The sequence below is a fragment of the Sorex fumeus genome, unplaced genomic scaffold, assembly GCF_029834395.1.
Source record: "Sorex fumeus unplaced genomic scaffold, SorFum_2.1 ptg000141l, whole genome shotgun sequence".
Lineage (NCBI taxonomy): Eukaryota > Metazoa > Chordata > Mammalia > Eulipotyphla > Soricidae > Sorex > Sorex fumeus.
In genome coordinates this window covers 1,460,655-1,482,541 of record NW_026606198.1, presented here as the reverse complement: position 1 = coordinate 1,482,541, position 21,887 = coordinate 1,460,655, and the positions used below count along the sequence as shown (strand labels likewise).

The following is a 21,887-nucleotide window of genomic DNA, read 5'->3' as shown; positions in this document are numbered from 1 at the left end:
TGGCTTTCATCTTCCCCTGATCCTGCCGCTGAATCACCCCCTACCCTTCAGCCCCGGATTTCAAAACTCCCCGCCTTCCTTTTGGATCAAATTGGCGGGCACCATGTTGCTGAAATTGTTCCAACTCGCAGGAAATCTAGGAGACCTCGTCGTCGACCACAACCAATGCAGGAGGATTACTTCGATTCCAGTATGGATACCTTTTATCCTGAGGGGAGTCAACCTTTGGTGGGAGATTCAGAGAAACATCCACAGATTCGTCACGAGACTGGATCCTTTTCACCCCAGCCTCAGCATCCAGAAACCTTTGAAGAGCTAGAACAGCTTCCCTTTAAGGCCCTGGAAGCTGAACTTTCAGCAAGCACACAACAGAGCCCAGCTGCACTTCTAGGATCTCCCGAGGAATCAAAACCTGTGGTAGTTTCAGACTCAGATTTGCTGTCAAGTACCCCTGAAAAGGGTGATACTGCTTCAGTCCTGCCAGAAACCCTAGTTCAGCCTACATTGGCTTCCGAGGAGAGAGGATCTTCAGTGCCTCAGGAGGTGGAAGCTCAGCCTTTAGAGTCAGGTCAGAGTTTGAAGAAAGTTGAGCCCGTATCATCTTTGGTCCATGAGGTGTCAACGTGGCCTCGAGAGCCATGGCCTCGAGAGCTTGTAGGTAAACCATCAGACCATCCTGAATATGTGTCATCACCAAGTAAGAATGAGGCTCAACCCTTCAATGTTCCAAGTGCGAGGGAAACACTTGCAGACATGACAATTGACATGTTTGCAGAGGTCAGTAATGAGCGTCAGCCTTCTCCCGAGCAGCAGGAGGTCTCAGCTCAGACTCCAAATGAAGCAACTCCACAACCAGAAACATCGACAACATATCATTCTTCTCTGACACACTCTTCTGCCCTTCCTGCTGTACGACATGCTTCAGAAAAGGCACACGTAGATTTCCCTGAGCAACTGGAACAGAATGTCTCCATGACCTTTAACATATGTGAGCTCTGTACCTGCACAGATAAGACCCTCTCCTGCTCCGGTCTCAGTCCAGAGAAGAGGCTCCATAGAGTGCCTGTGCCAGGGCCCAACACCAACACCTTCACCGTCCTGTAAGAATCCCCTTTCCTCTGTTCTCTGCATTCTGCCTATTGACATAGCAAGCCTTTTCTTCAATGTCTCCCTGTGTCTGCCTCATCCCCCTGCCCACGTTAAATGATTTCCATTTTTTATCTTTTGTTAGTCAAAAGATATCCTCATTCTCCTTATCTGTTGCTGCTGCTTCTCTAGTCTTTTGGTTATAAACGTCCGTACCCTTTTTCCTTCTCTATTTTTATCTCACCATCAGCCTATCCTTCATCCCATCATCCACTCATTTAATTCCTTAACCTTTGTTTTCTTTGTGCTACAGCCTTTTTTTAAAAAAAAATAGTTTGTCCTCCTTATCTTTTATTGCTGGTGCCACAATCTTGTGCTTATGGACATGAATTCTGGAGCCAGATTGCCCGAGTTTGCATTTGTTAGCTTTGTTACCTTGGACAAGTTATTTAGCTCTGTGACTCAGTTCCCTTTTCTTGAGGTGGGGATAATGGTAAGTTATCACCTCCTAATATTGTTGTGATACTTGTTGATTTTGATACTTATGAAGTTAGTACCTTGAAACAAGTTTAACATGAATCCCTATAGAGATGAGGCCAAGGTGGTGGAGAAGGCTTGACTGTGAGATCTAACCAGCTCCAATTGCAACAAAAGTAATACTATGAAATCTATGTAAATACTTTGGGCCAGAGTGATAGTACAGTAGGTAGGGCATTTGCCTTGCACGTGTTCCACCTAGTTCTGATCCCCGGCATCCCATATGGTCCCCTGAGCACCACTATCAGTGATTCCTGAGTGCAGAGCCTGGAGTCACACCTGAGTATTGCCGGGTGTGGCCTCCCCGTGAAACTATATACTTACATCAGGCAACTAGCATACACATGAATGCTGTCTGTATTCATTAATCTCTCATTTCAGAATTACAGTTGTTTACATCGACTTTCCATATAAAGCACCCATTTCCCTCAACCTAGCCACAACAATATGTCATCGGCTCTTAAACATGATGGTATTGGGGAGAAAGGGAATACACAAAAAGGAAAGGCAGCGTGTCACCAAGCACCAACAGAGGCACAGAAATGTACAGAATCTTGTCAGTTGGGGAAAGCTGCAGAGAGCTGACACAGAGCAACTTTAGCTGGGAATTAGAGGTTGATTTTTTTGGATCAAAAATTATTTATGTGCTGGGCATATAAAAAGCTGTGCATGTTTGGTATGATTTTTGTGTTTGGAGATATGTAATATGCTTGTAATATGAAACAGTTACGAATCTGTGCCTCCTTAAACATATCCCTCAACTTGGGGCTTAGACATCATAAAGCATCCAGAAGTCTTGAGTGGAAATGTTCACTAGGTTGGTGGGATAGGTTTCTGTTTCAACATTTTCACCCTGAAAACTGTGTATGTAAACTGATTAGGTTTATATTTGGATTATGTACACATTTGCAGCTTATATACACATGTTGCTGAGGGAAGTTGACAAAACTAGATTCAAAGTGATCCACAGAGTTAGTGTTTAAAACTGAACTCAGGGAGCCAGAGTCCTAGGACAGTGGGTAGGGCTCTTGCCTTGCATGTGGCCAACCCAGGTTCAATCCCGGACACCTCATAGGGTCCCCCTCCATCACTGCCAGCAGTTCAATGAAAAATTATTGACCCTGAGCGTGGAGCCAGGGGCAAGTCCTGAGCACCATCCCCCCCTCCACCAACTTCATGCGTCTATACATGTGTAAATTCATGAACATATTCTCTTTGTTACAATAGGTCAGTAAAGTAAACAGGATAAGGTGCAAAAATCCCACTTTCCCACTCTACCAGCTATTTGACTGCCGCGTGGTAACTTCTGTTACCATCTTGGGTTTCCTTCTACTCTCTTTCCTGTGCATTCCTCGCCACCCCCAATGAAGGTAGTTCTTTGTGATTTGTTCTTTTCCTGAGGCACGTTGAATATATCTCTCCTCACTAGTCCCCCCTCACTTTCTAATTTCCGTAGTCTCTATCTAGAAATTTCTACTATCTTGAAATTTCAACAGAGAGCATTGACTTAAACCTTTGGTGTTCCCTGGCAATGCTTTAAAATATTTATTTGCTGATAATTTTGTTCATTTTTCTTTATATGATAATTATGAAATTATAATTTTCTCCATTGATTTGCAGTAGGAGTTACAATAGGTGTGAGTTTAGAAAAATGGCTTACAGGCTAATTAGCTGGCAGTATTTATCTACTCCAGGAATTAGGAAGTTCAGATTGTGAGATATTTCATTGTTTGACCAGTCACCCCACATCATGTCTTTAGTTGGGCATAATGGGAAACTCATAGCTATGGAGATAAGCTGGAGTATTCTGTGTTTCCATGATTCTTTTACTTATTCTGTTCATTCTTTTCCTACCTGTTCAAATCTGTGAACTGTGTTTCTTCACAGAGATTTCCAAGGAAACTCTATTTCTTCCATTGATGGAAATACATGGAAGGCATACCCATGGGTTGAGAAACTGTGAGTATATTCTCTCCAAATATGAATATTAAAAAATAATTGCACCATAAAATCCTCCGTAGTATACAATTTTAAGATCAACACCACATAGAAGCTATTTCGCCCTCATGTCCCAAAACAACCTCTCTTAGTTATAATAGTTTACTTCTTTAAAAAATTTTGGTTTACCAAGCTCTTACGTTAAAAGTCTTTTTGTTTTCCATTCCATAACTGGTAGAGTTAATTGTATACACACACGCACATATACATATAGGTATATATTTTGGTGATGTAGATGGTTTTTATTGAACTTATTTTAGAAAGATGTGAGAGGAGAAAAAGAGAAGTTCTAGAGAGAGCACACAGAGATGAGCAAACAGGAAATGTGTTCACAGGAGAACCTTGGCTTGAGTAGCAAGCCAACATGATTACTTTCTTTCTTTCTTCCTTTCTTTCTTTCTTTCTTTCTTTCTTTCTTTCTTTCTTTTTTATGTAGGAGTACTGCTATTTATTTAGCCACTGATTAGAACTCCATCTTACTTTTTTTCATTTTTTATAATTTTATTTATTGAATCACCATGAGAGCAGTTACAAAGCTTTCAGGTCTAAGTCTCTGTCATACAATGAAACACACTTGTACCTTCACCAGTGCCCATTCTCCATCACAAAAAACCCCAGTATACCCCCCTCCCATACCCTCCCCCTACCTGTGGGGCAGATGATTTCCACATTACTCTCTCTCTACTTTGATCACATTCAATATTTCAACACCAGACCCACCATTATTATTTGAGATTTTACCCCAACACTCAGATCTGTTGAAAAGGCAGCAGTAGACAATTTGTGTTCTATTGCTGGTTATGAATAACATATGATGTTGCGTGGCTGTAGTAGGGTCATGTGATTTTGCAATTTCAAAATTTTAACACTTAAATCTGGAGGGATTTCTGCCAAAAGCCACCGGGTTTTGAGATTTGCTCCTGGGTCTCTGGGATCATGGCCGTTGAGCAGCTTGATCAGGAGCCAGAGAGGCCGTTCTTGGGTGATGACTTGGGGTCTCATTGGGACGGGGAGACTAGGACCCGCTCCACCCCCATCCTGTGAGGCCCAACAAGTTTTGTCGCTGCAGGCCCAGACCTGACTGTCTAATGGCCTCTGGAGGATGATGGCCACTGAGCTGCCAAGGGGGCGCAGGCGGAGGGACAACACCCTTTCCCCCCTGGCGTGGCCCGGCGACAGTAACCTACTGCGGAGTCTGGACGCATTTCTGCCAAAAGCCACTGAGTTTTGAGATTTGTTTCTGAGTCTCTGGGATCAAGGCTGTTAAGCAGCTTGATCAGGAGCCAGAGAGGCCGTTCGTGGGCGATGACTTGGGGTCTCGTTGGGGTGGGGAGGACAGACCGGCTCCACCCCCATTCTGTGAGGCCCTGCATGTCTCGTCACTGCGGGCCCAAACCTGACTGTCCAGTGGCCTCTGAACGATGGTCGCCACTGGGCCAACAGGGGGAACAGGCCAAGGCACGAAACCTATTCCCACCTGGGTTAGCCCAGCACTGGTAACCTACTGCAGGGACCAGACGCATTTCTGCCAAAAGCTGCTGGGTTTCAAGATTTGCTTCTGAATCTCTGGGATCATGGCCATTAAGCAGTTCAATCAGAAACCAGAGAGGCCATGCCTCCAATTATATAGCTGAGTCGGAGGTGGTTTGTAGGTATGTGGGAAACATACCTAACTTTTGTCAGTTTACTTTCTTGGTAAACTTTGCCCCAAGTTTTTGGGGTCTGGCCAAAGGCACAGCAGCAATTTTGGGGTATCTGGAAGTCTGAAGGTGCCATCAGGCTGCTGATGCTCTCGACTCACAGGTACATGATTACATTCTTCATTAAAAATTTTTAAATGATCCATAATGCGAAAGTAAATCTTCTGATTTGTTTTTTCTATAAATATAACAGCTACCACTTGATACTTTCACTTTATTTTGCTTTAGACTTCTTTCCTTTATGGTGCATAGAGGTTTACCCCATCTATTTAAAATCCTGTTTCATAATAATTCTATTGAAAGATGCTTTGATTTTTTTTGGTCACATGTATTACCGCAGCACAGGGCCTTGTGAATATGGGCAGATAGGTCTGTTAATTAGATATTTAGAGATGGATTTGTTGGGCTGAAGAGTATATAGTTATAAAAATTTAATTGACCTCAAAATAGTTGTGCCAGTTCATGAAAGTATTGTTTCTCCATGCCCATCCACCTCTGGGCATTCTTTATTTTGGGGCTGCCCTGATGAATCAATAAAAGGGATCCCATCCATATTTTAATTTTATGGTTAGTACAATGGGTAGGGCGTTTGCCTTGCATGGGGCCAACCTGGTCAACCGAGTTTGATTCCTCCGCCCCTCTCAGAGAGCCTGGCAAGCTACAGTGAGTATCTCGCCCACACGGCAAAACCTTGCAAGCTACCCGTGATGTATTCGGTATGCCAAACACAGTAACAAATCTCACAATGTTACTGGTCCTGCTTGAGCAAATCGATGAACAGTGGGAGGACAGTGACAGTGCTATTAAATAACACATATTGACATACCTAATAGCCACCTGTATGTCTAACAACTAACTTCAAATTTGTGATGAAGAACCAAAAGATTGAGATGTCTATAACAAACGCGATGTGAAAAATATCTGTGGTTTGTATTAGAGGCCAAATGAACAATTTGCTAATCTGTCATTGTCAGTTGACATTCCTAATATGAGAAATGACCGTTTTAGGGCCAGAGCGGTAGTACTGTGGGTAGGGTTTTTGCTTTGCATATGGCCTACCAGGATTCAATCCCCACCACCCCATAGGGCCCTCCAGCCCTGCCAGGAGTGATCCCTGAGCACAGAGCCAGGAATAAGCCATGAGCACAGCCAGGCGTGATCTAAAACCAAAACCAAAGGCTGTTTCAGTGCGTTGGAAATAATTGTATTTTCATCCAGGCTATGACCTCAGACCTAGAGAGAAAGTCTACAAATGGAAATCGCTTGCATACTTTTCTAAACATTAAAAAAAGTAGAATTTTTTTAAAAATAATTTTGCTCTGGTGCCACACAGTGGTGCGCAGGGGTTATCCTTAGTTCTGAAAGGTGAAATTTTTCTAAACAAAAGGGGACATTGGAGCAGGGAATCTAAACCATAATTGGCAGCAATTATCGGTTTCCAACATGGGAGTCCTCAACAGACTATACAAACTTTCCAGTTCTGGGGCCTGGGCTGGGGGCAAACCGTGTGGAGACTCCCTTTTACATTTGATCCTTATAAGGTAAAGGAGGGAAGAGAAGCCGAATTTCAAGTCTTTGTTTGAAAATCTTGGATAGCTTTCCTGCCCTCTGGTCCTGCCTTCCAAGGCAACCCAATTCCATGGACCAGTATCAAATTCTCTGCCTCTGGAAAGGCTTTAAGCTTTGCAGACTGCTGACCTGAGTTTGAGCACCCCATATGGTCCCTTGAGCACCACCAGGAATGATCCCTGAGCGAAGAGCCAGGAGTAACCACTGAGCACTTCTGGGTGTGGCCCCACAACAAAACAAAGCACCGAAGAAACCCCCCAAATAACAAAGAAATGTTCGTTCAAGTCAGGGGTGTGTGTCAGAGGAGGGTGTGATTGGTAGGGGCACGCTTGGGGCCTCTGGGAAGCTGGGTTCCTTGTCAGGAACGTGTCTTGGGGCCTTCGCTTTATTGGCCTGCTCTTTTTTGTTGGGGGGGGGGGGTGCACAGCTACTGGTTATGGGCTGACTCCTGGCAGACGTGGGGGATCTATGGGGTGCCGGGTCCGACCCAGGTAAGCCACGTGCAAGGCAAAAACCCTCCCCACTGTACTATTGCTCTGGGCCCAAATGTCATGTGCACTTTGTGCACGTTTTCCTTCCCAGAACAAAACAATTTAATGGTGTTAAGTTTCTTAGGGCTTCCTTTCCAGACTTAATTTCATTCTTCATGGGGGACTCAGAGTAATGTTTGGGAAGAGAGCAGGGAGTGGCAGCCCTGTGTTTCTGGTGTCACACAGAATTTGGATCTGACAGATTTTGTGACCTAGAGAATATGCTTTATATAGGTTACTTGGTGAGAAGAGTCAATAGCTGTGTTCGTGTTCATGATGCATCTAGGTGAGGACAAAATAAAGAGTTTAAACAGAGGCCACTATCCCTAAGTTAAATAAGAATTGGGATATTTAGATAGCACCATTATTATGTGTAAGAATAGTCCTGTGCACAGCTGCACACGCTAGGGGAAAAGGCAGCTCAGCTAGAGAAGGGAGCACCAAATAAAGGGCGTCGGGTGGTTCTTCTCAGGATGGGAAATGCATGATGAGAGTAGACTATAGACCGAACAAGATTGCCACTCAATGTCTCTTTTGCAAACCACAGCACTCAAAAGGAGAGAGATAAGAAAAGGGATGCCCTGCCACAGAGGTAGGGTGGGATGGGAGGATGGGGGGTGGGAGGGATACTGGGACTGGTTGTGGTGGAGAATGGGCACTGGTGGAGGGATGGGTATTCAATCATTGTATAACTGAAACCCAAGCACAGAAATTTGTAAGTCTACAGCTGTACCTCATGGTGTTTCACTAATAAAAATTTAAGAAAAAAAATAGTCCTATGTAATAAATAGTCATAGTTATTTTGCATTTTAGACCAGAAATAATTTTTCCATTTTTCAGAATACTCAGTGACAATTCTTTGGCAGAATTACGTAAGGATTCATTTGAAGCCCTTCCAAACCTCAAGTACTTGTAAGTTAATCATTTATTTATGAATTTTTAGCTCTGTTTTTAAAACAAGGGGGTGTGCAAGTTAATCTTCATCCTTTTTTCCAGCAATAAAATTTTGTAGTTTTGTAAGTATGGCATTAAAAACCTCTCATGTCATTTCTGACACTAAATTACATTTGCATATATATATATGATGTCGGTGGGCCCCACGGATGACTTATGTGAAGCGGGGTCTCGCAGAAAGGAATTTCAGGAGTAGACAAGCAGTGAGTGAAGTTAATGGATTTTATTTGTAGGATTTTTAGGTGCGGAGGGGGAGAGAGAGAGAGAGAAAGCGAGAGAGAGAGTAAAGTTAGACACGAAAGAATGAAAGTACACATCTGAAGAGGGGAGATGCGGGCCACACATGTGCTCAGACACCACATGTGCTCGGCCACGTGGGCGCAAGCAGCACATGGGCTCAGGCAGCATATGTGCGCCCTTCCTTTGTTCAAGGTGGCCTTTATAGGGTTTCTCCAGCCTGTCCCCACGTGAGGCCTCTTTCCAGGTAAAAGTCCGTTGCTAAGGAGGTTACCAGGGAGGTCCAAAAAGAGGAATTCCATGGGGAGGCCTATATCCTGAGGGTCTGGTCTTATCAGGCCTTTGTTTTCTGTGTCCACAAGGTGGGTCATTCCTAGAATTCTTCTTCCATGAAACTTTGTTTCATTGCAAAGGGCCTTTCCCTATCTACCTGCCTGCATCATATATATATATGGACATATATGAAAAAAAAAACTTTAGGCTTACTCTTCAAGCCCATGTTCTCCCTGGATCATGTAATTTGCTTACTTGTCCTCATGTCTCTCTGTCTGCTTTTTCTGCTCTGAGAAGCCGTGTTATCTCATGAACACATTCTTTCTCTTTCCCACCCCCCCACATCTTTCTAAGAAAGTTTCTTTCGATGTAAACTATCTTGCTTCACAAAAGTGTTTTTCAAACTTTACTAATAGATGAAAAGTACTTATATCTGCTCCACCCATAGAAACCTAAGTGCTAATATACCATCTCCTCCGTGTTCATATAGAGTTCCTTTATGGATCAAATCCAATGCATGGTCCAGTTTTACCTGGCCCATTAATTTAAGAATTGTTTTTGTCAGCTGAGGAGATTGCACAAATGATGAGTGTGATGCTTTGCAACAGGAGGCCCGGGTTGGATTTCCAGCAGGACACAGTTCTGGGCTCCCCAGTCCCTGACTCCCAGTAATATCCCTGAAGTAGACTCTGAGCACTACTAAATAAAAACAAAAATCTATGCAAATATGTTCGTTTTTATTTTTTAATATTTATTTATTATTTATTGCTTTTTGGATCACACTCAGCGATACTCAGGGGGTACTCCTGGCTCTGCACTCAGGAATTACTCCTGGCAATGCTGGGGGGACCATATGAGATGCTGGGGATCAAACCCGGGTCAGCTGCGTGCAGTGCAAGGCCAACGCCCCACTATCTCTCCTGCCCATGTTTTATTTATTTTTTAATTTTGTGTATGAAGCAAGGTAGTTTTTATTTAAACTTATTTAGAAAGATGTGAGGGAGAGAAAGTAAGAAGTCTGTGTTCGAGAGAGAACACAGGCTCTCCAGAGTGGAAAAAAGCAAGCAAAGAAACAGAAAGAAACAAGTGAGATATTTAGGGCATGAAGAGCAAGCCAGGTGCTTTTATTCAATCCTTCCAAAAGGGTTGTTTTTTCCTGGAATTTTGCATACTTAAACTTCATCTGGGTGTTTTCACAGGAATGCCTTACACTGTTGATATTCTCTTTGTTATCTCATGGATTCTTGTGTAACTTCTTCTCTGAGGGGGACCAGCCTTTTCTGGGTGGGACCTTGGAATTTTGCATCCTGGTGATATCTCAGTTTCTCTTCAAAGAGCTCAGAATTTGTATGTCAAATGATGTGATTGTCGAGCTCTTGGGATGCATGCAAGGCAAAGGCCCCACCAGCTGTACTATTGCTTCAGCCCATGGTTTTATTGATTTTGTTTTTTAATTTTGTGTGTGAAGCAAGGTAGCTTTTATTAAAACTTACTTAGAAAGATGTGAGGATTTGTATTTCAAATGATGTGATGGACAAGCTCTTGGGCTACTTTGGGGCTAGAGAATTTCTTCTTTAGTTTTATTCTTCCCCCAAAGTACATTTCCAGGGCCCCTCACCCTGCCAGCTTGCACCAGCAGGAACGGGAAAGCAGTCCCAGCCTCATCACAGGCAATGTGGGTTCACCGCCTGTCCCTTGCAGGAAAGAATTTAAAGAGGTGCAACAGTGAAGCAGCATAGATTTATTGAATGTAAGGTGCTTAGGAAGATGTGGGAGGAGAGAAAGGAGGGTGATGTTGGAGAGGGAGCACCAGCTTTTCCAGCGTGAAAGTGAAAAAGCAAAGGAACATAGAGACTAGCAAGTGAGATACATGGGAGAGCACAGCTTGAAGAGCAAAAGAAAACTATGTGTTTGTAAAATCTACATTTGTGTTTTTCTGTAAAAAAAAAAAGAAAAATTAAAATATGCTCTGCAAAATCTAGAATATTATTATTTTTAAATTTCTGGCCTTTCTACAAAACTTTTAAAAGCTGGTTTAATAAAAAAACTATTTAAAAAATAAAATAAAAATAAACCTGAATTATAAAGAAAATAAAGAACTTGAATGCCATTAGCCTAGAATTTTAAAAAATATTTAGTTTTCTCATTGTGATTTGCAATACAACATTCTAACACCCTATGTCAACATATTTTCGAATGATCTATGACTTAAACGAACATTTATATGGGAAATACGAGGCTAATACAGATGGATTCTATAGCAGTAGTATTAAGAGCAGAGGAGGTTATCACGAGGAGAGTTCTGGTGATAAAAATTCCAGTGTAGGAAATGTTGGGCGATTGTCAGACAGACATCTTGGACAGAATCTCGTAAAAAGAGAGCAGGAGAGAGGTAAAACACAGGAAAAACACCTCAGTGCTCTCAGAAGACCAAGAGAAAGAGGAGGGACATAGACCCAGGTGTTGTAAGCCAGGGCTAGCATGCTGAGCTTCCTCGTGCCCACCTGCGCTGGGGCACTCAGGCCTGTAGCAGATCACTGGGTGGGCCTGTGAAATCCCCCACCACAGTTCCTGCTTCAGTTGATTTGGAGTAGGTTGGTTTGAGAATAGGCGTCTTCAATCCGTTCCCAAGTGAGGCTGGTACTTGAGAAGGTTAATACATGACGGTGTGCATTGTGTGTTGGAAAAGGAAATACTGGGCCTTGCTTCTGCACATGGGTGACCCAGGTTTGATCCGTAGCACCATGCAAGATCCCTTGAGCACCCTCAGAGTGATCTGTGTGCAGTCAGGAGTAAGCCCTGAGAACTGCCAAGGAAGGAAGGAGACCAAGAAGGGAGGGAGGCAAGAGAAGAAGAGGGATGAGCTAGGAGATAGGTATACCCATCTTGGTCATATGTGAAAGAACTTAAGTAGAATTCAAAGATACAGAACAGTCACTTGTAGTCAAATCAAAGTTCAGTACTCTGATTTTCTTTGTTCCACCACTGTACAATTAAAGCAGTGAAATTCATGGAATATTCAGAAAATGTAGAACCAAAAATTGAATTTCTATGATGATAGAAAAGTTTAATTCTAAATTAGTTCAAAGTTCTGTCTAAAAGGATTTTCATATTATATGAAAAAGGCTAATTTTTTCTAGGCCAGTTTCTGTTAGCCTAGAAAACAGCTACACAGGAAGGTATATAAACATGAGACTGTTCATTTGAATATTGAAATAACTATATTAAATATAGTAATTTTACATGAAGATAAAAAACTCAACCCCTTCTAGAACATAAAATCACCTCATCAATTCTCTGCTCCGAGAAAAGTTTAACTCCAATATTAGAACCAAGTAGTCGTACATTTTATTCATGAAGATGTGTGGTTGAGAAAAAGGAAAGCCAGGTTAGGGATTCTGGAACATTCAGATCTACTCATTCAATATTTATTTTGACTTCTACTAGTTATTCCAAAAATTAGATACTTGGTAGTTAATTGAAGCAATATTTTCCCTTTCCTTTCCCTAGAGACTTATCCTGCAATAAAATACAGTTTATTGAAAGGCGGACATTTGAAGCAGTACCGTATTTGCAATCTGTGTAAGTTCAAAATATGCTTCATTATTTTTGGATTTTTTTTTTTTTTTTGCTTTTTGGGTAATACCTGGTGATGCACAGGGGTTACTCCTGGCTCATGCACTCAGGAATTACTCCTGGTGGTGCTCAGGGGACCATATGGGATGCTGAGAATCGAACCCGAGTTGGCCACGTGCAAGGCAAACGCCCTACCCGCTGTACTATCACTCCAGCCCCTATTTTTGGAATTTTTGTAACACTTAATTGTCAGCCTCTGTTATTCAATTTAATATTATTAGAACATTTAAAAGTGGCTACTAAAACTGTACAGCAAATCCTTTTTTGCCTGTAAGTAACGATTACAATGGCCCTCAACCAGGATGATTTTGTACTCATATGACCCTTGATAGTGTCTCCAGGTAGTTTTTTTATTGTTTTGATTGCCAGATCTGTAATGATGCTGTTGGTATCTAGTAAGCAGAGGCCTCCAGATACACTGCAGAATATCTACAATGTACTGGACAGCGCCCCCCCCCCCCAATTATCCAGCCCCCATGTGGTAGTAGTGCTGAAGTCATGAATCCCTGTCCTAGAGAACTTAATTACTTAAGTATTTGTTAAAATACTTAATACAAAATTTGCTATTTTGCGTCTAATGCCCCCACAGCATCATAAACATCAAAGAATAAACCTTAAGCTTAGGTCGTCCACAGTGATGTTTAGCACATGAAATGTGTTTATGTGAATTAGAAGTTATGCTGGGTGTGACCCAAAAACCAAAAAAAAAAAAAAATTCGTCCTTCTTCTTCCTTCTTCTTTCATCCTTCTTCCTTCTTCTTCTTTCTTCTGCTGCTGCCACTGCTTTTATCTTTTTCTTTCTTTTTTTCCTTTGGTAGGAATCTTAGTTGCAATTTAATCACCGAACTGAGCTTTGGAACGTTTCAGTCCTGGCATGAAATGCAGTTTTTACACAAAATGTAAGTGAAAAAGCAGATAAATATATATATAATAAAACTGCATAACCTCATCGTACAGTTATTATTAGCTAAGTGGCATAAGGCCAGTGTGAACTCTAACAAGTGTGTCTTGAGATCAGTCCCTTTTTTCAAATGAGGAAACTAAGGAACGAAGAGGCCAAGAGATTTGCATGGCGCATGGCATGCTTTGCTTTTACCTGTTACTGATGATTGGCATGAGCACTAACAGAAAGGCATCCGTTAGCATTGTCTTGTGATTCCCACTGGTGCAGCGCTGACCTGTGAATGAGGCTTTAAATTCCCAGTTTAATTCCAACTTTGGTTCCTGTTCATGTGCAAAGTTCCTAACCACTTAAATGTATGCAACAAAGAGCTGGGAAGAACTAGATATAGCAGTTTTTACTGGGAGTTGGCAGGGAAGGAAAGTTATGGATTCGTTCATAGCTGGTAGCTTCTTTTACATGGTGAAGCAGAAGAGTTCCTGAACGTCTGTCTTAGCATATTTCCCTCCTAAGAATCTCGAACATTATTTTGAAGAAAAAAATGATATATATATAAATTGAATTCACTGTGCTCAGTATAAACCTTTGAGCTAGGGCAAAAGGTGGAAAAAGCTATGGTAAAGACGTTCAATAGTCTTCACACCTGGCAGTGCTGGGGAGGGACCAGGATCACTCCTGGCAAAACTGGCATCACACTGGCCAGCTGACCTAGAAGGAGGCCATGTATGGCACCTGGAGTTCTGTGGTGCGGTGGAATCAAACTCTGGGCCTTATACATGGCAGACATGTGCTCTATCTCTGAAACTATCTCTCTGACCCCAGAAGCGTTTGTGTTACGTCAGACTGAGTGAAAAGTATTCATCAAAAATACGTTGCTGTTGTCTAATTTCATTATACTTACTTTTCTGATTACTCGTCTGTAAGAAGTCTGTGGTTTTATACCCTTTGGGTGAAAAGTTCTCTCTGATTTCTCTGATTTGATGTGACACAAGCAGATCAAAGTTCAGAGACATAAAGGAAATTCTGTACTCAAGCGGAAGATCCTCCTTTGAAAACGAGTCTTCACCTGCTTGTGTTTCAGAAATCCAGTTTTACACAGTTTCCTGCAGATTCGATGAAGGTAGGGCAGGAAGGCAGCTCGGTGATTCTTCATGGGTATAGACCTGAGTTGACTCCCCGGAAGACCAGTTTAGTAAGGAGCAGGCTTAGAGATAATAGTTACCTCATTGTTTTAATGCCGCATTTTTACTAAGCATTTTATTATACCAGGCATCATAAGAACCTCAGTTTCGGTATAGTTTTATAGGAGACGGTGGGGGTTGGGGGCGGGGAAACGCATCATAGTTCATAAAAGTTAAGACATTCAAGAGCATTCACAGAGTGACATTTCTTCTGAGCGTCAGGCCTGTCTATACAGAAGAAGAAAGCAGGGTGTTTGTCACCAAGAACCTTAAACACTGAAGGAAAGAAGACAGATGCTGGTGGGAAAGCATGAGAGCCCCACTGCTAGTCCAGACGGCAGGGTAACAAGATAGCGGGATGACACTGGAGATAACGGTGGGTGGTATACTAAGAAAGACTCATGATGAATGAGGTTGAGGAGACAGCTCAAAGAGCTGGAGTCCACGCTTTGCACTGCCAGGAGTGACCCCCATTCACACCTCAGAATGTGCCCCCCCCAAAATGAGAAGAAAACCCAACAAATTGAAAATGGAGAAGGTGATGATTGATTTGCATTGCAGCACAGCGGTAGGGCGTTTGCCTTGTGCACAGCCAGCCCAGCCGAGCCAGGTTCGATTCCTCCGCCCCTCTCGGAAAGCCCGGCAAGCTACCGAGAGTATCTCGCCCGCACGGCAAAGCCTGGTGAGCTACCCGTGACGTATTCAATATGCCAAACACAGTAACAACAAGTCTCAAAATGGAGACGTTACTGGGCCCGCTCGAGCAAATCCATGAACAACGGGAGGACAGAAATACAGAGATACTGAAATTTTACTCTGAAATGAGAGAAAAAGGTAATGAAAGAATCAGAGATACCTGGAAAGAAATGATCATCCCTGTCATGTGATTTAAATAGAACTAGCTCCTACGACCAATTCGGTCAGCTCAACAGATTGTCACGGAGTCTGGGGAGATAGTGCACGCTTTAGTGCTGGAGCCCGAGGGTCAAGCCCCTGCACGACATGGTTCACCAGCACTGCACCAAGTGACCCCCAAACACCAGTGATGGCACTACCCACCCCAGCACCGAATGTGTTGGGGCCCGAATGTTTTGGGGGGTAGGCTCCTTTCTTTGGGTCCTAATTTTTCTAAATGACCAAGCTCATTCCTTTCAGGTACAATTTGCCTGTGTGATCAAAACTCTGTGACTGGAGCACAATTACCGTGGATGCATGGCTTGCGTTGCACATGGATGACCTGGGTTTAAGCCTCACCACCCCACAGGGTCTTCCTGAGCTTAGCCAGGAGTAAGGCCTGAGCACCCTGCCATGTGTGGCCCAAAAACAACAAGGAAAAAAAAGCTGTTACATCTCTTTCCAAAGGCCAGGGATGCTAGTCCTTCAGTTACGTCACTTTATGGCCTATCTGACAAATGACTGGGTTGATTAGAAGCTGGGTTGATCATGATTTACTCCCTGCATTAAATATACCTGGGAAGAGCTCGAGATGAGAGCCAGAGAGAGAGCTCAGTGGGCTGAGGACCCGTCAGATGTAATCAACCTAAGCACAAAAGAAAACAGGCCCAGCTGAGGTGAATTGATGAGGAAGCTGAACTCCAAACCTTACTTGCAAGATCTCGGGGAAGATCCCAGCAATTTTTATATTCATAATTTTGCATTTCATTTATTTTGTTAAGCAGGGTTTTAGTAAACTATATAAAATTCAGGGCCCACAAAGCCTTGATTCTTCGTGGATTCCGGGTAGTTATCATTCAGTGAGTTTCTTGAATGAAGCATCTATAATATTAATAAACACTGAGAGGTGAACACATTATCAGTTGAATGAGTAACAGGTCACCTACAGTATGCCATAATAATTTGCAACTACATTAATAAATTTTCCATAAATTGCCAGAATATTTATAAGATGCCATTTTTTAAAAAAACTTTTATTAGTGAAACACCATGAGGTACAGTTGTAGACTTACAGATTTCTGTGCTTGGGTTTCAGGTATACAATGATCGAGTACCCATCCCTCCACCAGTGCCCATTTTCCACCACCACGGATCCCAGTATCCCTCCCACCCCTTATGTCCCCCATCCCACCCTACCTCTGTGACAGGGCATTCCCCTTTGTTCTCTCTCTCCTTTTGGGTGCTGTGGTTTGCAAAAGAGGCATTGAGTGGCAATCATGTTGGTCTATAGTCCACTTTCAGCATGCATCTCCCATCCTGGGAGGATCCTTCCAAAATCCTTTATTTGGTGCTCCCTTCTCTATCTGAGCTACCTTTTCCCCTAGCATGTGTGGCTGGCCTCCAAGCCTTGGAGTGAACCTCCTGGTACTTACCTCAGCTATTCTTGGGTGTTAGTCTCCTATTTTGTTTGTTACTTTATGTTCCCCCGATGAATGCAGTCTTTCTATGTCTGTCCCTCTCTTTCTGACTCCTTTCACTTAGCATGATACTTTCCATGTAGTACCACTTGTATGTAAATTTCATGACTTCATCTTTTCTAACAGCTGCATAGTACTCCATTGTGTAGATGTACCAAAGTTTCTTTAACCAGTCATCTGTTCTCGGGCACTCAGGTTTTTTCCAGATTCTGGCTATTGTAAAGAGTGCTGCAATAAACAAACAAGTGCAGATGTCACTACGGCTATGCTTGTTTGCCTCTCTGGGATATATTCCCGGGAGTGGTATTGCTGGGTCAAATGGGAGCTAAATTTCTAAATTTTTGAGAATTGACCATTGTTTTTGAAAGGGTCCTAATCATATCTCTTACAGATGAAATCAGGAATGAAGTATGTTATGGAAATCCAACAGTGTTTGCTAATCCTAAATGTTCAGTTTTTTTTTTTTCCTTTTGCTTATGTTTATGGGCCACACCACCATGCTCAGGGGTTGTTCCTGGCTCTCCTCTCCGCGATTACTCCTGGTGGTGCCTGGGGGACCATATGGGATACCAGGGATCAAACCCAGGTCAGCTGTGTGCAAGGCAAACGTCCTACCTGCTGTACGATTGCTCTGGTCCCAAGTAACTTTTTTTTCTCCTTCTGACTTTCAAGTGTTTCTTCGTTCACCTACACAGGTCTAGACTGCTGGCTCGTTTAAACAATTCTTTTAGTCATTTCGTCGGTTCGAACGATACAAGTTCCATGATGGTAGCAACTGAAGACTTGACAAAGTGCAAAGGCGCTGCCGTACTCAGACAGAGCATGTGGACACTCTGGCTTGTTTGTGGAACTTCAGTATTTTGCCAAGACATAATAACTAAGATAGAACAGAGGAAACCCAAAACTTGTTCCCGCTGACCACGTGACCCCACTGTGGAGATGATCAGTGAGGTGGGGAGCTGCACTGTGAAGGCAGACGGAGCTGTGGTCAGGGCGAAGCCCTCACTCTCTCCCCGCCACAAGGTGTAATGACCTGTCTTTAGATAAAGTGTCCACACAAGAGCTTACTCGAAGGCATTGTTATCATTTGGGGTTATGTTCTGAACTCCTGGCAGCAGCTTCTCCTAGTTCAGAAGCTTCTACCTTAAAGATGAAGGCCGCTCAGGACCTTGGAAAGGTTTAGGGGTGACTGGTGGGAAAGTTGAGGAGTTCATCACATTCAGCAACTACTCTAGTCTCCCAAGTGCATCTTTTCCTCCCATCTTTGCAAGGAGACATCTTCTGTTTAAACTTAGTACTGCTGCCAGAGCACTGCCAGGGGCCATTCCCGAGGACCACCCAGATGTGGTCCAGCCACACCCTGTAGTCTCCCAACAACCCCCAACCCCCGCCAACATGTTTAGCTTTCCTCCTCTTTATTGTTGCAAAATGTCTGAGGGTCATACACAGCCCTGGCTGTGATGCTCCCATATTCAAATCCCACATCAGGGCCAGGCGCTTGGCCTCTGGCCAGGTGCTTTGCTGAAGGCCTCTGTCCTTTTGGGGGGCAGGAGACTCGCACACATGACCACCAGGGGTCGCTCTTCTACTTGTGTGTAAGAACGTCCTAGGAGCGGAGCTCACACCTGTGCTTGTCAGGGGTGCCACTTCTCAGCGTGGTTCTTGCGCACCGTTTCTCTTTTATATCAAAGAGCAGCAAAGACCTTCGTTGCCTGAATTTCAGGTGGATTCATGTGCCTTTTGGGGTCTTGCTTTTCCTGAGACTGAACTCCACCCCATGCGCACATGCAGAGAGCCATCTGCTCAGCCACAGTGGCCTGGGCTGGAAGCCACTAGAGATTCTGTGGTCCCTAGCAAGAGGACAGTGAGGTCTATCCCAAACTAAGTATCCATATTTGTTCAGGTAAGCTGCGTGGTTGGGGGACAAATATGAAGTTCACTGTGTGCACATCTCTTTTTAAAAAAATATTTAAAGAACCACAATTTACAAAGTTATTGAGAGTTGTTTTTTGAATTGAATCACCGTGATCTACAGTTACAAAGCTTTCATCTTTGAGTTTCAGTCATACAATGATCGAACACCCATCCCTCCACCAGTGCACACTTTCTACCATCAATGTCCCCAGTATCTCCCCCTTCCACAATCCCAACCCTTCCCCTGCCTCTATAGCAGACAATTTTCCCCATACTCTTTCTCTACTTTGGGGCATTATGATTTACAATATAGATACTGAGAGACCATCACATTTGATTTTTTGTGTACTTTCAGTACACATCTCCTATCACGAACGATTCCTCCAACCATCATTGACTTAGTGATCCCTTCTCTATTCCAGCTGCCTTTTCCCCCAGCTCATGACATAGGCTACCAACTCTGAAGCAATCTTTCTGGCTCTTGTCTCTACTGCCCTTGGGTGTCAGTCTCATTTTATATTCCACAAATGAGTGCAGCCATTCTATGTCTGTCCCTCTCTTTCTGACTCATTTCACTTAGCATGATACTCTCCATGACCTTCCACTTACAAGCAAATTTTATGACTTCATCTTTCCTAACAGCTGCATAGTATTACATTGTGCAGGTGTACCAAAGTTTCTTTAACCAGTCATCTATTCTCGGGCACATAGGTTGTTTCCAGATTCTGGCTATTGTGAACAATGCTGCAATGAACATATAGGTGCAGATGTCATTTCTACTGTGCTTTATTGTACCCTTGGAATATATTTCCAGAAGTGGTATTTTGGGGTCATATGGAAGCTCAATTTCTAGTTTATTTAGGAATGCCCATATTGGGCGGCCAATCGTTGTGTTTTTTTTTTTTTTTTGCTTTTTGGGTCACACCTGGCAATGCACAGGGGTTACTCCTGGCTCTGCACTCAGGAGTAGTTACTCCTGGCAGTGCTCAGGGGACCATATGGGATGCTGGGAATCAAACCCAGGTCAGCCGCGTGCAAGGCAAATGCCCAACCCGCTGTGCTATCTCTCCAGCCTCCCAGGCATTCTCGTGACATCCCGTGGAATCCAGTCGGTAGCGGCTCTGGTCCAGCAGTCATCTTCAAATCGCATTATGTGTCCTGCCCATCTGATTTTTGACGCCTTGGCAAATGAGACAGTGTCCCTGATTCTCGATCATTGACGGAAGTCGGATCTCCAGATTCCTTCTCTCACTTGAGTGAAGCGTGATACTCCAAGCATAGCTCTTTTGATTCCTCTTTGGGAGACCCAAATAGCGTTCTCATCCTGTTTTCGTAGGTCCCAGGTCTCTGAGGTGTATGTTAGTGTAGGAAGAACGGTGGAGTCGAAGAAATGTCCATGGAGCCAGATGTTCTTAGTCCTCTTAGCTATTTCTTCAACGTTCTTGAAGGTGTTCCACACCGCTCTATTCCTCCTGTGCAGCTCAGGTGCCAGGTTGTTCGTCTTGTTATGTTCTCGACCTAGGTATACATAACTGCCAGGAACTAGTCCATTTTTCATGAACATTGTCTTTGTGAGGTTCAGCTGCAGTCTGACCTTTTCATGCTCACGGTCAAAGTCGTCCAGCAGTTGTGATGCTTGGTTAATGTTTGCTGTTATTAGAACGATGTCATCAGCGAAGCAGAGGTGGTGCAGTTGCTGACTGTATATCTTTACTCCCATTCCTTCCCATTCCAGTCATCACATGACGTTCTTGACGGTGGCACTGAAGAGTGTCAGTGAAATGGTATCGCTCTGCCAAACCCCTCTCTTAACATCGATGATCACTTTCTTGTAGAATGGTGAGATCCTAGTGGTGAATCCGTAATACAGCCACAGAGGATCCTGATGTACTGAGTTTGACTGCCCTGTTGGGCTAGGGCTTCGATGACCACGTCAGTCTCAACAGAATAAAAGGCCTTTTTTAAATCGATGAACGTTAGGCAGAGTGGCATCTTTGGCATCTTAAACTCTTGCAAAATCTCAGTGAGCGTAGTGTGGATATGGTCGATCATGCTGAATCTCTTTCGGAACTCGGCTTGCACGCATGGTTGTCCATCATCTAGTGTTCTGCCAATCCTATTCAGGATGACAGCTTGTAGATGGCGGACAATAGGCAGATCAGGCGATAGTTGCCAATGTCGTGGATGTCTCCCTTCTTGTACAACGGAATGGTCCTGCTGGTTTTCCATTGGGAAGGAACCTTGCATCCAGATAGGTAGAGTGTGAAGAGCCAAGCCAGTGTATTGACCAGTACTGGTGTCAGATTCTTCAGGTGTTTGGGTCTGACCTTGTCTGGGCCAGGTTCTGTACACTTCTTTACCAACGAAATGGTGTGTCGGATTTCGGAAAGGAGGACGTTGGGAACGACATATCCATCCTGTGGAATTTGGTATGTGGGCACTTGGACATGGCTGTTGAAGTGATCCAAGTAGAAGTTGTGAACAATCTTCTCCATTTCCCTTCTGGAAGATGTGATAGATCAATCAGGACATCGGAGGGCAGTCATCTTGGTCTTACTTATAGTTGGCGAAGGACAGGCAGGTGTTGCGAATATTTTTCCCAGCTTCTGCCGCATCAGACAACACTATTGCTCTTCTCTCTTTGAGGTCTTCCTTTATCGCTTTTCTGCACAGCTTTGCGAGCTCGGACATTAGCTTGTGATTGCCAGAGGCTTGCTGCAAACCACGTTGGCAAATGAGCTCAAGAGTTTCCTAAGACAGGCATCTGTTTGTGACTTTCCCACTCTTGGCATTCCTTGAGCAGTCATGGAGGTGCTGAACCAGTCAATTGGATTCCTCGTTGATGTCAGCGACGGCATCTTCCTACGTTGCCTCAATAGTGCCAAAGAGCTCCCGTTTGGTGGTCATTCTGGAAGTTCTCTTCTTAAACTTTGCAGTCCCTCCTCCTTGCTCCATAAAGTAGAATTTTGCATGAAGGAGATGGTTGTCCGATCCGTTTT

At 43.6% G+C, this 21,887-nt stretch overlaps 1 protein-coding gene across 1 annotated transcript in view; it reads left to right on the top strand.

Annotated features, from left to right (window-relative positions):
* Nucleotides 1-165: 165 nt before the first annotated feature.
* Nucleotides 166-21,887, top strand: part of LOC130015913 (leucine-rich repeat-containing protein 37B-like) — a 46,807-nt gene continuing 25,085 nt past the window's right edge. Inside the window, exons 1-3 of the mRNA XM_056106654.1 lie at nt 166-1,100; nt 3,511-3,582; nt 8,261-8,332. Of these exons, the coding sequence (XP_055962629.1) occupies nt 166-1,100; nt 3,511-3,582; nt 8,261-8,332 (1,079 nt within the window). The remainder of the gene's footprint in view (nt 1,101-3,510; nt 3,583-8,260; nt 8,333-21,887) is intronic.